At 43.5% G+C, this 13,382-nt stretch overlaps 1 protein-coding gene across 3 annotated transcripts in view; it reads left to right on the forward strand.

Moving 5' to 3' along the window:
• Positions 1-5,342: 5,342 nt before the first annotated feature.
• The window catches only part of ITGAL (integrin subunit alpha L), a gene marked incomplete at both ends in the record, with an annotated part of 38,525 nt that continues 30,485 nt past the window's right edge, over positions 5,343-13,382 (forward strand). For all 3 annotated transcript variants that reach the window (XM_079720261.1, XM_079720262.1, XM_079720263.1), the window contains 7 exons: positions 5,343-5,397; positions 6,475-6,577; positions 7,199-7,293; positions 7,403-7,470; positions 9,479-9,596; positions 9,722-9,852; positions 10,049-10,194. In XM_079720261.1, the coding sequence (XP_079576387.1) occupies positions 5,343-5,397; positions 6,475-6,577; positions 7,199-7,293; positions 7,403-7,470; positions 9,479-9,596; positions 9,722-9,852; positions 10,049-10,194 (716 nt within the window). The remainder of the gene's footprint in view (positions 5,398-6,474; positions 6,578-7,198; positions 7,294-7,402; positions 7,471-9,478; positions 9,597-9,721; positions 9,853-10,048; positions 10,195-13,382) is intronic.

Below are 13,382 nucleotides of genomic sequence, written 5' to 3' on the forward strand. Positions count from 1 at the left end.
GTCTGGGAAGATCCCACATGCCGCGGAGTAACTAGGCCCGTGTGCCACAGCTACTGAGCCTGCGCGTCTGGAGCCTCTGCTCCGCAACAAGAGAGGCCGTGACAGTGAGAGGCCCACGCACCGCGATGAAGAGTAATCCCGCTCGGCGCAACTAGAGAAAGCCCACACACAGAAACGAAGACCAACACAGCCTAAATAAATAAATAAATAAATAAATAAATTTTAAAAACCCCAAAAACTAAAACTCACTGCTTTTACTGTGTGCAGTGTTTCTTCAGTCAACAACATCATCAAGGGAAAAATAAGCGAGATATTGACAAATAAAGAAAAGGAGAATTGGTAGAATTGCCATAACTACTCTGAAAGACAATTTATTATCAGGTATTATTATATATTGTCTTTGAAGATGTGTATGCCTTATGACTTAAAATTTATCCTTGGGGGTATACCATAAGGGAATTTATAAAGAATATACAAAAAGACATATACTAGGATTTTTACTGAAACATTGCAACTCAACATCTATCAGAAAAGGAAGACTGCATATGAGCATATCCAAACAATGGAATATTATACAGCTATCAAAATGAATAAACCAGAATTATATATATTCACTTTGATTGATCTCATAGACATAATATTGAGTTACCAAAGTGCAGAACATTTTATACAGTTTTGAAATCATTTTATGTCAATTAAAAGTCATAAATATCACACATATATAGATATATATATTGTGATACTTATACATACTAAAATATAAAAACATCATTACACTCAAACAATTGTAATTATTGCTTCTAGGGCACGAGGAGAAGGGAACATGGATTACAGTATTATTTGCATTGATATATTTATAAAAAAATATAAAATAATCTGATGCAAAAAAAAAAATCTGGGCACAAGATGGTGATGGCTTGGACCATGGAATGAGCAGTGATGAAGATACAAAAAAGTGTGATACAAAGTCCTGTTTGCTCTCTTGAGTGGAGCAAGAGAAAATTCTCTCTCATCGTTTTCAGATGAACCTACGGAAAAATGAGACATCATTAAGATCATTTTACCCCACAGAGGACACACAGACTTGAGGCATCCAGCCCACTGGCTCAGTCTTAGTTGCATGGGTTGTGTGTAATCTGGAACTTCCCAATCTGAGATCTCATTTGTCACTCCTCTGTGACGTGATATATTTGAGTCCATTTTCATGACCCTGTGTGGAATAATTCATAAGTGGAACAACCAAGCCATCCTGGAGAGAGCTGCATGTGTTGGGGCCAGTCTATCCGTGGCCATCTTTGCCCCAGGCATCACCTCAGGTCCAGTCAGCCATCACCACGCCAACAGAATCTATTTCACACTGTTCATCTGATGCAGCCAATACGACATCATACAAAAACCACCTACTGAAGCTGCTTTCCTCAGAAAGGGGTGTGAGTATGGCCAGCACTTTGTGTTTCATAAACTTTTCTCTAGATGCTTGTTCTGTTTGCCCACTGAGGAGACATTCGGTAGGTTAGACCATGGGGCACAGAGAGGCAACAAGGCCCCTGAAAGCCATACCAAGAAACTCGGACTCGATCTTGTGTGTGCAAAAGGGGAATCCTCAGGGGTTTAAAAGCGTGAGAGAGACGTGCTCAGGTTTCTCAAGGCTACTGTCGTAGTACCTGGGAGGTAGAACCTTCTCTAGGGGGAGGGGACTGAGGGTTCTCTAGGGGGAGGGGACTGAGGGAAAGAAGAGCTGCAGTGGCAATAAATTGTTCAGGTGAAAACTGATGGAGGTTCTAACAGAAGGGATGGAATGGAGAGACAGTTCAGAGGATCTGGGCCCTCAGAGAACTGACAGTCTCAGTTATGATGAAGGCAGCTGGCGAACATGACTAGGGAAGAAAGGGTGTGTGTGTGTGTGTGTGTGTGTGTGTGTGTGTGTAAGGTGCATCCTGCCCCTCAGGCCTTCCCCATGTGGTCCCAGCCTGAGATCTTTGCAGCCCAGCTCTTCAGGAGAATCACCTGCTCTCTCCTGCATTGGGCCCCTGACTTCCTAGACTCTTTGGAGCTTACTTGTACTTTACAGTTCCTCAGCCTTATAAACCTTGAAAAGAAGTGGGGAAAATATATATATATATATATATGTATTATATATATGTATAATTCTTTTTTTTTTTTTTTTTTTTTGCGGTACACGGGCCTCTCACTGTTGTGGCCTCTCCCGTTGTGGGGCACATGCTCCGGACGTGCAGGCTCAGCGGCCATGGCTCACGGGCCCAGCCGCTCCGCGGCATGTGGGATCTTCCCGGACTGGGGCACGAACCCGTGTCCCCTGCATCGGCAGGCGGACTCTCAACCACTGCGCCACCAGGGAAGCCCTCTTTTGTTTTTTTAAACTGAAAACCAGAACATGATAAATACACAAATGAGTATACCCACCTGCTGAAACGTACACATAAACTAATATAATGCAAGCAATGGAGACTCTGAGATTGTTTCCTGAATCCTTTCATCCCAGGTGTTCTATTCGTTGCTACTGATACACTTAAAGTTCCTATAAACTTAAGCCCTAACTCAAGCATCTAAAATTTGAAGCTGGTGTAAAGGAAAACCTTCACACTGGAGATGGCTAATTTGACTATTAATTCTGGATTAGATGTTCCGTGGTGAGAGGAGAATTATAGTTTTTCCAAACAGATAAAACCTGTATGGTTAACTACTAGAACTAATAATTTTTTGTCATGAAGAACGTATGGCTCCAAACTGGTAACCATGGTTATTCTAGAGTTTTTATCCTTTTACTTTATACACTTCTGTGATGTTTGAATTTTAAAATGTATATTCTTTTAGAGGGAAGGGAACAGATGTTTATGTATAACGGATTCACTTTGTTATAAAGCAGAAACTAATAAAAAAAATTAAATTAAATTTTAAAAAATGTATATTCTTTTTTAAATTTTAGAACAAAACAAAAGAATTTGGTTAGCTCTAAATTGAAACTGCTGTACGGAGAATCAAAGAAATCAGTCTGACTTATCTGATTTTAACTGAATTTGAAAAAGGCTGTTTAATATCATCTAATTATCAAGAGTCAGCTTGTCAAGTTGTAACTGCCTGGCAGTAGATTATGGGTAATCTGACTGCAAAAGCCTTCTCCAGGGCGGTGACACTGGAAGTGGCCTTGCAGGTTGAGCAGGATTTCCTCACAACAGAGAGAATATGAAGTGTATCAGTATTGCTTTCCCATAAACAAATACACTTCCTCTATTCTGTTGTATTTTTAATATTTTTATTTTTTTTAATTACCCAAGTTATACACCCTCTTCCAGATAATGCAGAAATGTGTAATTCGTATTCTGCAGAGGTAATCACTGTTTGGAGTTTGGTTGTGTGTCCTTTCAAATTTTTTTTTTTACAAACACACCCATAATTTCAACTTCCATTTTTCTTTCTTTTTTTTCCAGATATAAATCACATACCATTTAGTGTTTTTTAAAAATATATTCAGAAAGTTGTGCAACCATCACCACTATCTAATTCCAGAACATTTCATCACTCCAAAAAAAATCTCTATACCCAAGAGCAGTCACTCCACATTCTCCACTCCCCCCATCCTGACAACCACTCATCTATTTTCTGTCTCTATAGATTTGCCTATTCTGGACATTTCATGTAAATGCAATCATACAATATCTGACCTTTTGTGCCTGACTTGTTTCACTTATCATGGTTTTCAAGGTTTGTCCATGGACAAACATTGTAGAATGTACCAATACTCCATTCTTTTTTTAATGACTGAATAATATTCCACTGTATGAATAGACCACATTTTGTTTATCCATTCATCAGTTGGTAGACATTTGCATTGTTTCCAGTTTTTGGCTAATATGAATAATTCTGTTATGAGCACTCGTGTATAAGTTTTTTTGTGAACATATTTTCAATTCTTTTGGGTCTAGACTTAGGAATCGCTAGGTCACATGGAAACTACGTTTAACTTTTTTGAGGAACTGTCAAACTGTTTTCCACAGTAGCTGCACCAGATTAAATTCCCACTGGCAAAGTACAAGAGTTCCCATTTCTCCACATTCTCACGAACACTTAGTTTCTTTCTTTTTTTTCTAGCCATCCTCGTGGGTGGGAAGTGGTATCTTTTGGTTTTGATTTGTATTTCTCTAATGACTAATAATGTTGAACATTTTCGTGTACTGAGTGGCCATTTTATATACTGTCTTTGGAGAAATGTCTATTCAAATTCTTTTTTTTTTTTTTTTTTTTTTTTTTTTGCCGTACGTGGGTCTCTCACTGTTGTGGCCTCTTCCGTTGCAGAGCAGAGGCTCCGGACGCATAGGCCCAGCGGCCATGGCTCACGGGCCCAGCTGCTCCAAGGCATGTGGGACCCTCCCGGACCGGGGCACGAACCCATGTCCCCTGCATCAGCAGGCGGACTCTCAACCACTGCGCCACCAGGGAAGCCCTATTCAAATTCTTTGCCCACTTGAAAACTGGGTTCTCTTTTTACCATTGAGTTACAGGAGTTCTTTATATATTCTGTTTTGTTTTGTCATTGTTGTTTTTTTCCTTTTTTGGCAGTGCTGCATGGCATGTGGGATCTTAGTTTCCTGACCAGGGATGGAACCCGGGACCCCTATAGGGAAGTGCAGAGTCTTAACCACGGGACCACCAGGGAAGTCCCACAAGAGTTCTTTATATATTCTGGTTACAAGTCCTGTATCAGATGACTTGCAAATCATATATCTCCCATTCTGTGGAAATTATTATTTTTTGTTTGTGTTTTAGACTCAAAACGAATTATTAAATATACTGTCTGTAACTTGTTTTTTTTCTTCGATGGTGAGTGTATCATGGGCATCTTTCAACGTCAGGAGAAAGCTATATCATTCTTCCCCCCCGTCTTATTTTTTTTCAATCCTCCTTCTTTTTTGTAGCTACATAGCATTCCATTACGGTTGTACCACAGCTCATCTGACCAATACTCCACTGAGCTTTAACGAATCTTAAGTTTGTGTGCTGGTGAAGGACCGAGACACAGCAGCTCTCGGGCAGTACTACTGTGCTGCCTGCCCCTGGATGATAAGAAAATGCAAGCAGGCACAGGAAGTGTCTTTAACCTGCTTACACTTCCTCTCCGAACCCATGCGGTTTCACAACCCCTCCAGGCACAGCCGTCTCTTCCCCAGTGCAGTGTCACCAGCCTGGCGCCTCTGTGAGAAAGTTCCACTGCAAGAGGCCCCCGGACATTATCATTTCCCTCTTTCACCCTGTCTAGGTTGCCAGTAAATCCCAAGAGCCCTCTGAGACTGCACCTGGGTTGGGTCCCTCCAGCCCCTTGAAAGATGAATTCCTGCATCATGGTGATGAGGCTGCTGCTGTCTGGGCCTTTTCTCTTTGGTAGGCAAGAGAGGTGGGGAGGGGAGGGGACATGTGTCTGTGACCAGGGAAACTGCTGGGCTTTGTGGAACCAGAGTAAATGAGCAGCTGTTTTAAGTGTGGGATTGGCCATAGGTAACGTGGGGCCCAGGAATTCTGGAGGCAGAAGGGGGGAAAGAAAGAAAGTCAGAGTCCAAAGTATAGGCAAGGTCTGAAGGAAAAGACAGAAAAGGGAGACAAAGGTGGCAGCAGTGAGAGACGGGGCAGTGGGCCCTTAAAAAGGGGGGATGGTTAATGGGTATGGACAGCTGGTCTAGGGTCTGGTCCTACACATGGTTCGACCTCTCTTTGCCATCTTAGGCAAGTCCCTTCCCCCTTTCTGGGCCTCAGTCTCTTCATCTGAACAAATGGCAGGGCCAGCATCTCTGACATCTTAAGATGCTGTGAAATGAGCCTGAGGCCTGGAAGGAAAGCAAGGCCAAAAAGGACAGTTTGGGGCTTAGGTGGGGGATGTGATGGGGGAATTTGAGATCGAATGGTTATGGCAGAGACTGGTCCATGGTGGGGTGGGGAGGGAGGGAGCATTACATGAGTGAGGAGGCAGCTTCACAGGATCAGGGGATCTTGAACTTTCACGAGGAGGGAGCCTGAGGCTAATTATTTGATTTTTCAGGGCGACGGGGCCCCAAGCCCAAGGGAGAAGTGGGTGTGTGTGGGGAGATGCACCCTGCCTTGGGGCATCCCCACCGCCTCGGGTTGGGGGGCCCTTCGGACTGCTCCTCTCTTAGGGGCCTCCGCCTTCTCATCCTTCCTTCTTTGCTGATGGGCCAATCGGGAAGTTGTGTGTCCTCCCCAGGCCCTGGCGCTGCCAGAGCTCTGGGTAGTAGGGAATTGCTTCCACATTTCCTGGAGTCCAGGAAATGGGCTGCCAGCCCTGCCCCGGGTGTGGGTGGCCTGGGGAGAAGGAAGCGAGGTCTTTGGGGGTGAGCCCGCCCACTGGGGGCACGTGGGTTGCGGCCAATCAACGCCCGCCGCTCTGGGGTGGTCGTGTGGGGGTCCCTGGTCGGAAGTGGCTGACCTGGTCCTGGTCTCCCTCAGCCCCAGCCTGGAGCTACAACCTGGATGTGCGACACGTGCAAAACTTCTCCATCCCACACGCCGGGAGGCATTTTGGGTACCGCGTCTTGCAGGTTGGAAACGGGTGAGCTGTCGCCGCAGGTCCTCCCTGCCCTGGCCAGGACCTTCCTGTTTTGAGGAGTCCGTGGTGGGACCCAAGCAACAGGAGCAAGGCCATCAGATAGTAGGATGAGAACCATCCATCATTAAAGCACCTTATAAGTGCCTAATAGAAGGGGATATGTTTCACAATCCCTAAAACACTTTGCCACACTTCCTAGATTCCAGACTCTTTCCCAGACTAGACAGTGAGCTCCTTGATGGCAGAGATTTGGTTTTTCTCTCTAATCCCCAACCCCTCCTAGTACATACCACAGCCTAGCACATAACAGGTAAGCCATAAATGACTTTTGAATTGTTGGCTGATTAAATGAACTCATAATGTGACGTTCAAGCAGATCATTCTCTGGGCCTCTGTTTTTCTGGACTGTAAATGGAAAAGATCCTTAACTTTCTAGAATTCTGTCATATTGGATTATTTATCTGAGATTCAATAGGGACGAGATGGGGGCTGAGGAGTCACCCAGAAGAGGAGTGGCTGAATTGCTTTGAGATATCTTGTGGGGGGTCCAAACCCCCTTAATAGGTAGGAGTGGGTGGGTAAAGGCCTGGGCAACTCCATCTCACAGATGCGATTTCTCATCAGGGTTGTCGTGGGAGCTCCAGGTGAGGGGAACAACATGGGAAACCTCTATGAGTGCCAGCCAGGCACTGGACACTGCCTGCCAGTCAGACTGAGTAGTGAGTAACTGATTTGGGAGCTGGGAGGAATGGTATCAGGAAATCGAGGCTGACCCCATCACACCTGGATTGCCTAAGTTCCTCCAGACCAATCTTCTGGTGCCTGCAGGTTCCAACTATACCTCCAAGTACTTGGGAATGACCTTGGCGACAGACCCCACAAGTGACAGCCTTTTGGTAAGAGTTCTGTACAGTGTGATATCAGTGCCTGTGAAGATTGATGCTAGGAAAGGGAGACAAAGGAAAGAAAAAAATGGATTCAACATCCTATAGAACAGCAGTCCCCAACTTTTTGGCACCAGGGACTGGTTTCGTGGAAGACAGTTTTGCCACTGACCGGACTGGGCGGTGGGGGGGTGGGGTGGGGGATGGTACATGCGGTGAAGGGAAGCCATGGGGAGAGGCAGATGGAGGTTTGCTTGCTTGCTGCCCGCCGCTCGCCTCCTGCTGTGAGGCCCAGTTCCTAACAGGCCCCAGAAGAGTAGCGGAGCGTGGGGGTGGGGACCCGTGCTACAGAAGATTATAGGCAGCAGAAGATTCAGATTCAGTGAGTGTTTACTGAGAACCATCTATCAGTCAGCTATTTTTGAGACCTTAGTTATCTCAGTGTTTTTTCCAAATGTACAATATCTGTGACCGTTAATATACAAGGTGATTTGTGGTGGTACACAAGTTTTAATGTTTTAATAGTCGTATATTTATTTAATGGCTTCTTAGAAAAAATATTCAACAGGTACATTAAATTCATGATTTCTTGGCTTGCATTGCATAGGATGAGGCTAAAGTTTAAAACAGTAAATTTTAAACAAGTTCCTCTTGGGTTTTGTTTTTTGTTTTTGTTTTTAATTTTATTGAAGTATACTTGATTTACAACGTTGTGTCAATTTCTGCTATACAGCATAGTGACTCAGTTATACATATGTTCTTTTTCACATTCTTTTGCATTATGGTTTATCACAGGATATTGAATATAGTTCCCTGTGCCATACAGTAGGACCTTGTTGTTTATCCATCCTATATATAATAGTTTGCATCTGCTAATCCCAAACTCCCAATCCTTCCCTTCTCCATCCTCTCTCCCCCAATAAGGTCCTATAGTATAGCACAGGGAACTATATTTAATATCCTGTCGTAAACCATAATGGAAAAGAAAATATGAAAAAGAATGTATATATATATATATATATATATATATATATATATGTATATATATAGCTGAATCACTTGGCTGTACTCCAAAAACTAACACAACATTGTAAATCAACCATACTTCAATTTTTTTAAAAAAGTAAATTTTAGTTAAATAAAATATTAAGTAAATAATAATGTGGATGATATGCCCATACGACAGAAATTGTGAACTGGTACACAAACACCTAAAGTTTGGGAAACACTGCCTTATCTCTATTAATCCTCAAGACACTCAGGTGAGATAGGGATCAGTATATAGATTTTACACAGGAGGAAACAGGATCAAAGGTGTTAAGAGACCTGGTCAAGGTCACATGGTTTTAAAGAGGTAGAGCCAGGATTTGAATATAATTCCTATTTGATTACAAGTCCATTACTCTTTACAGTTCATCCCAGCAGCATCCTTCTGACACAGGTATATAAAAAATAGAAGGCTAAGCGAGTGAAATATTTATCCAGTATTTAATTGGAGCTTGATTATTTAGCTACTCTTACATGCCTGGCATTGTGCTGGGTTCTGATGGGGGAAGGGGAGTGAGATGCAAAGATGACCATAACATGAGCCCTGACTTTCAAGAAACTACAGTCTGGCAGGAAAGATAGTCATAAATGAAAGAAACATCATTGTATATTCTGGGAATAGGGAGTCATTTGATTTGACTTAAACACAGAATGTGTAATTGGAAATAGAAGGGGATGGGTTTGGAAATGTAGGATAGTGCCTACTGTAAACTATATGAATGCCAAACTAAGGAGTTTAGACTTCGTCCTATAGGCAGCGAGCATCCGTTGGCATGTAACATTGGTAGTGGGGATGGAGAGACAGACACAAGATACCTGGAGGCCGAATTACCTTGCCTTAGTAACCAGTTGGATGATGGGAATGAGGTCGGGGGATGATGACCCTGAAGGTTCTTGTTCTTGGTTGATGATGCCCTAAAGACACATAGCAAGAGGAAGCCCCAACCTTTTTAAAAATCTTTGATTCCTTCAGGCCTGTGACCCTGGGCTGTCTCGGACATGTGACCAGAACATCTATCTAAGTGGCCTGTGTTACCTCTTCCGCCAGAATCTGAGGGGTCCGGTGCTGCAAGGGCACCCTGGTTATCAGGGTAAGGAATGGGGGAATCCAGTGGGTAAAAATACCTCCAAGTGGTTGCCCATACATGGGAACTGGCATGGGCAGGCCAACCCCCAGAGACCCTTTACCAAGTCCCTCTGTGTCTGGCCTCTGTAGAATGTATAAAGGGCAACGTAGACTTGGTATTTCTGTTTGATGGCTCAAGGAGCTTGCAGCAAGATGAATTTCAGAAAATTCTGGACTTCATGAAGGATGTGATGAAGAAACTCAGCAACTCTTCCTACCAGGTAAATATATTAGTTAGGATTCCTGGCTGTAGGCAATAGATGCCTACCTGAGGGCAGCAATGAAGACCCAATGCAGCCAAAAATAAATAAATAAATTTATAAAATAAAATAAACTTATAAAAAAAAAGGAGGGATTGGAGCAAACGAGTGGGAAGGACTATGTAATGACATTTTATATCTTCTTTCCTTTTTCTAGTTTGCGGCTGTTCAGTTTTCCTCAACCTACAAAACAGAATTTACTTTCTTGGATTATATTAAACGGAAGGACCCTGATATTCTGCTTGCCAAAGTCAAACACATGAGCCTGTTGACCAACACCTTTGGCGCCATCAACTATGTTGCGTGAGTTCCCTTTTGTGAGAGAGCCCATCCGTCGGTTGTTCTCTGTGTACTAGCTTCTTCAAGTTGCAAGGTGTAGGAACTCAACAGGTGGGTTCAGCAAGGGGCAGGTTACTGTAAACATTCTAGTGGAGCAATTTTATTCCAGGTTCTTTATTATTATTATTATTGAAGTATATAGTTGATTTACAATATTGTGTTATAGTCCAGGTTCGTTTGATTATTTTTTATTTTTATTTATTTATTTATTTTTGGCCACACCACGTGGCTTGTGGGATCTTAGTTCCCCGACCAGGGATTGAAGCCGGGCCCTGGGCAGTGAAAGCACAGACTCCTAACCACTGGACCGCTAGGGAATTCCGGAGTTCTTTTGATTATAACAGGACTCTACACCAACTAAATCCCAAAGGGGAATTCATGAGAGGATGCAGGGATAGCTCATGAACCTTTGGGACAGAGAATATTTCCAGGCCTCATGAGGGATTAGAACCGGAACTTGAAAAGAGATTGTGAATGATGGCAGCCACGGTAGAGTCACATCTTAGTTGGGGATCAGCTTTTGAAGTCACTGTATGAATACAGATCTCAAAGAGTCAAAATATTTTTGAATTATTCTTTGAATTGTTCATCAGAGTCAATATATCCAAGTCCCATATTGGATACTAGCATATCCTGATTTTCTAAACCTACTAACCCAGAGTTGGATCAGATTACTGTGTTTAAATTGAGGCCTAGATGAATGTAGTTGGACTGTGCTAAAGGGCCATATTGGGTATTTTTTAAATACCTGTATTTAAACATTAGAGTGGCCATGGAAACTGAGACCACTTTGGGGAATAAGAGAATTACATCTTCTATCTCATGCTCCACCGAGGCATATGCTCAGATTGAGTGAAATAGCAGAAAGGATCTCCTGTACTATTACACTTGTATTTTTCATTTATATTTCTTTGCCAAGCATGTATAGTTGGATTTGCATAAGTTAAACATGCATGTGACGTATCTCAAAACTCTGCATGTGTTTCCAGCTCTTTTCTTCTGGGGCTTACTTGACCTGTCATGTCTACTCCATTCTTCTCTCTGTAGATGGCTCTGGTGGGTACATGATCAAACAATGTCCATTGAAAAAATGGCAGCCTCAGTTCCTCAATTCAGGTGAACAACCTGAATTCGAGCCTCCAGGAGAGGAAATCTGATTGGCTGAGCCTAGATTGTGTGTCCATGGGTCAACCCAGCTAAGGCCTTGCTCTACTTCATGGCGTAGAGTCACATGGATTCAGGGGTCCCACCTCCATTGGGAAGGGGGCAGTTCTTAGAGAACTGGGTCCCCACAGGATGGGAAGATACCCCAAAAGGTGTCAGCTGTGGGAACAAAAAGAAGCGGTCATGGAAATGTATTTCATAAATAATTCTTGACCATCTGGCTGTGTGCCAGGCAGTGTTCCAGGTCAGGACTTGGCAGATTTTTTTTATAAAGGGCCAGATAGTACTATTTTAGACTTTTGTGGCCACATAACAGTTATCTGTTGCATATTCTTCTTTGTTTTTGTAACTCTTTAAAAACAAAAATATAAAAATCATTTTTAGCCCAGAGACCATACAAAAACAAGCTGTGGGCTGGCTCCGGTCTACAGGTTTTTGTTTGCCATTTTCTAGGTGCTAGGAATTAACAGTGAACGAAACAAAGAAAAGTCTCTGCCCTCCTGGAGCTTAACATTCTAGTAGGGGAGAGAAATGTAATAAATAGGATAAATAAGTAAATTGGATCATATAGTAGAAGATGTAAGTTTTACAAAGAAAAATAAAGCAATGTTCAATGGGAAGATCAGGGAAGATTACATCTGAGCAAAGACTTGTTGGAGGTGAGGAAGCAGGCCATGTGGATACCTGAAGGAAGACCATTCCAGGTAGAGGGAACAGAAGAGGCCCTGATCCCATGCTTGGGATGTTCACAGAAGAACCAGGACACCAATGTGGCTGGAAGGAAGTAAGTGATGAGTTCAAGTAGTAGGAGATGAAGTCAGAGAGATCATCGAATTCTGGATGAGGCCCTAGTGAGGACTTTGGCTTTTCCTCTGAGTGAGATGAGAATCATTGGTGGTTTTGATCAAAGGAGTGATAATCTGATTTATGTTTTTAAAAGGATCCCCCTGGCTACAGGGTTGATATTAGACTGTGGAAGGGGCAAGGGTGGAAACAGGGATGCCAGTTCGCAGACATTGAAAAATCCAGATGAGAGATGATACTGGTTTAAACCAGGGTGGAAATCCATAAACAGGATCCATGATAGGCCATGTCCAGGTGGATGGAAGTTGGGGAAACATTTGCATCCGAGATAGAACAAGATGTGGTTTTGACCCCGCCCATCAGGTTCCTCTGTCTTTGGCAGCTTCCAAGTAGCTCTCCCGCCCTCCTCTCTGTATCTCTTCGCCTCCACTGTGGCCTCTTCAGGTGACTTTCAGCTTCTGTTCCCAGTACAGGTCATGCCATAAGTCAGGGGTTGTGGACTGGCTGCTCTTGGATTACTTGTCTATCTTTGGTTAGCTGTGGGGTGAGGAGGGGAGGATGTTCAAATAGAGAGGCTGTCCCAGTGGAAGCTGTGGGCAGCCTGTCTTGCTTCAGAAGGAGGCTGTGGGCAGGGCAGGAATTTGGAGCCTCAGCCTGTCCAGAATTCAGTCCTTCCTTCTTTCTCTTCTATCACGTGTACTGAGCACCTACTCTGAGTCAGGAGCCAGAGATGCAGCAGCAAATCTGGTTTGGGGAACAATTGACACAGAAACAAGTCTCTTTGATTACCTAGGAGGTTTGCTGCAGCAGAGATGTACAGGTAGCCTGGCAATGGTAGGGGAGGCAGAAGGAGGTGTTATATGAGCTTTCTCTAGAAGGGTGGCTTTCCAATTTTCTTCTGCCGTGGAGCCCATCCTTCCACTGGAATCTCACCTAGATCACCAGCATATCTAACTGATTAAAGGGCAGTTGCCAAGTGGTTGAAATGAAGAGTAGGAAGCCCAGAGTTTCCCCTCACTGCCCACAGACTCTGGGACAACCTCGTGGCTGCCCAGGATTCAGCTGAAGACCACTGGTCCAGAAGGAAGGATATGGCAACCAGGGTGAGGAAGGAGGTTCAGAAGAGAGCTTTGAAGGCTGGGAATAGCTGACTGGGAATTGTGAGAAGGGATTTGGCATAATCA

Source organism: Hyperoodon ampullatus (genome assembly GCF_949752795.1).
Source record: "Hyperoodon ampullatus genome assembly, chromosome: 14".
Lineage (NCBI taxonomy): Eukaryota > Metazoa > Chordata > Mammalia > Artiodactyla > Ziphiidae > Hyperoodon > Hyperoodon ampullatus.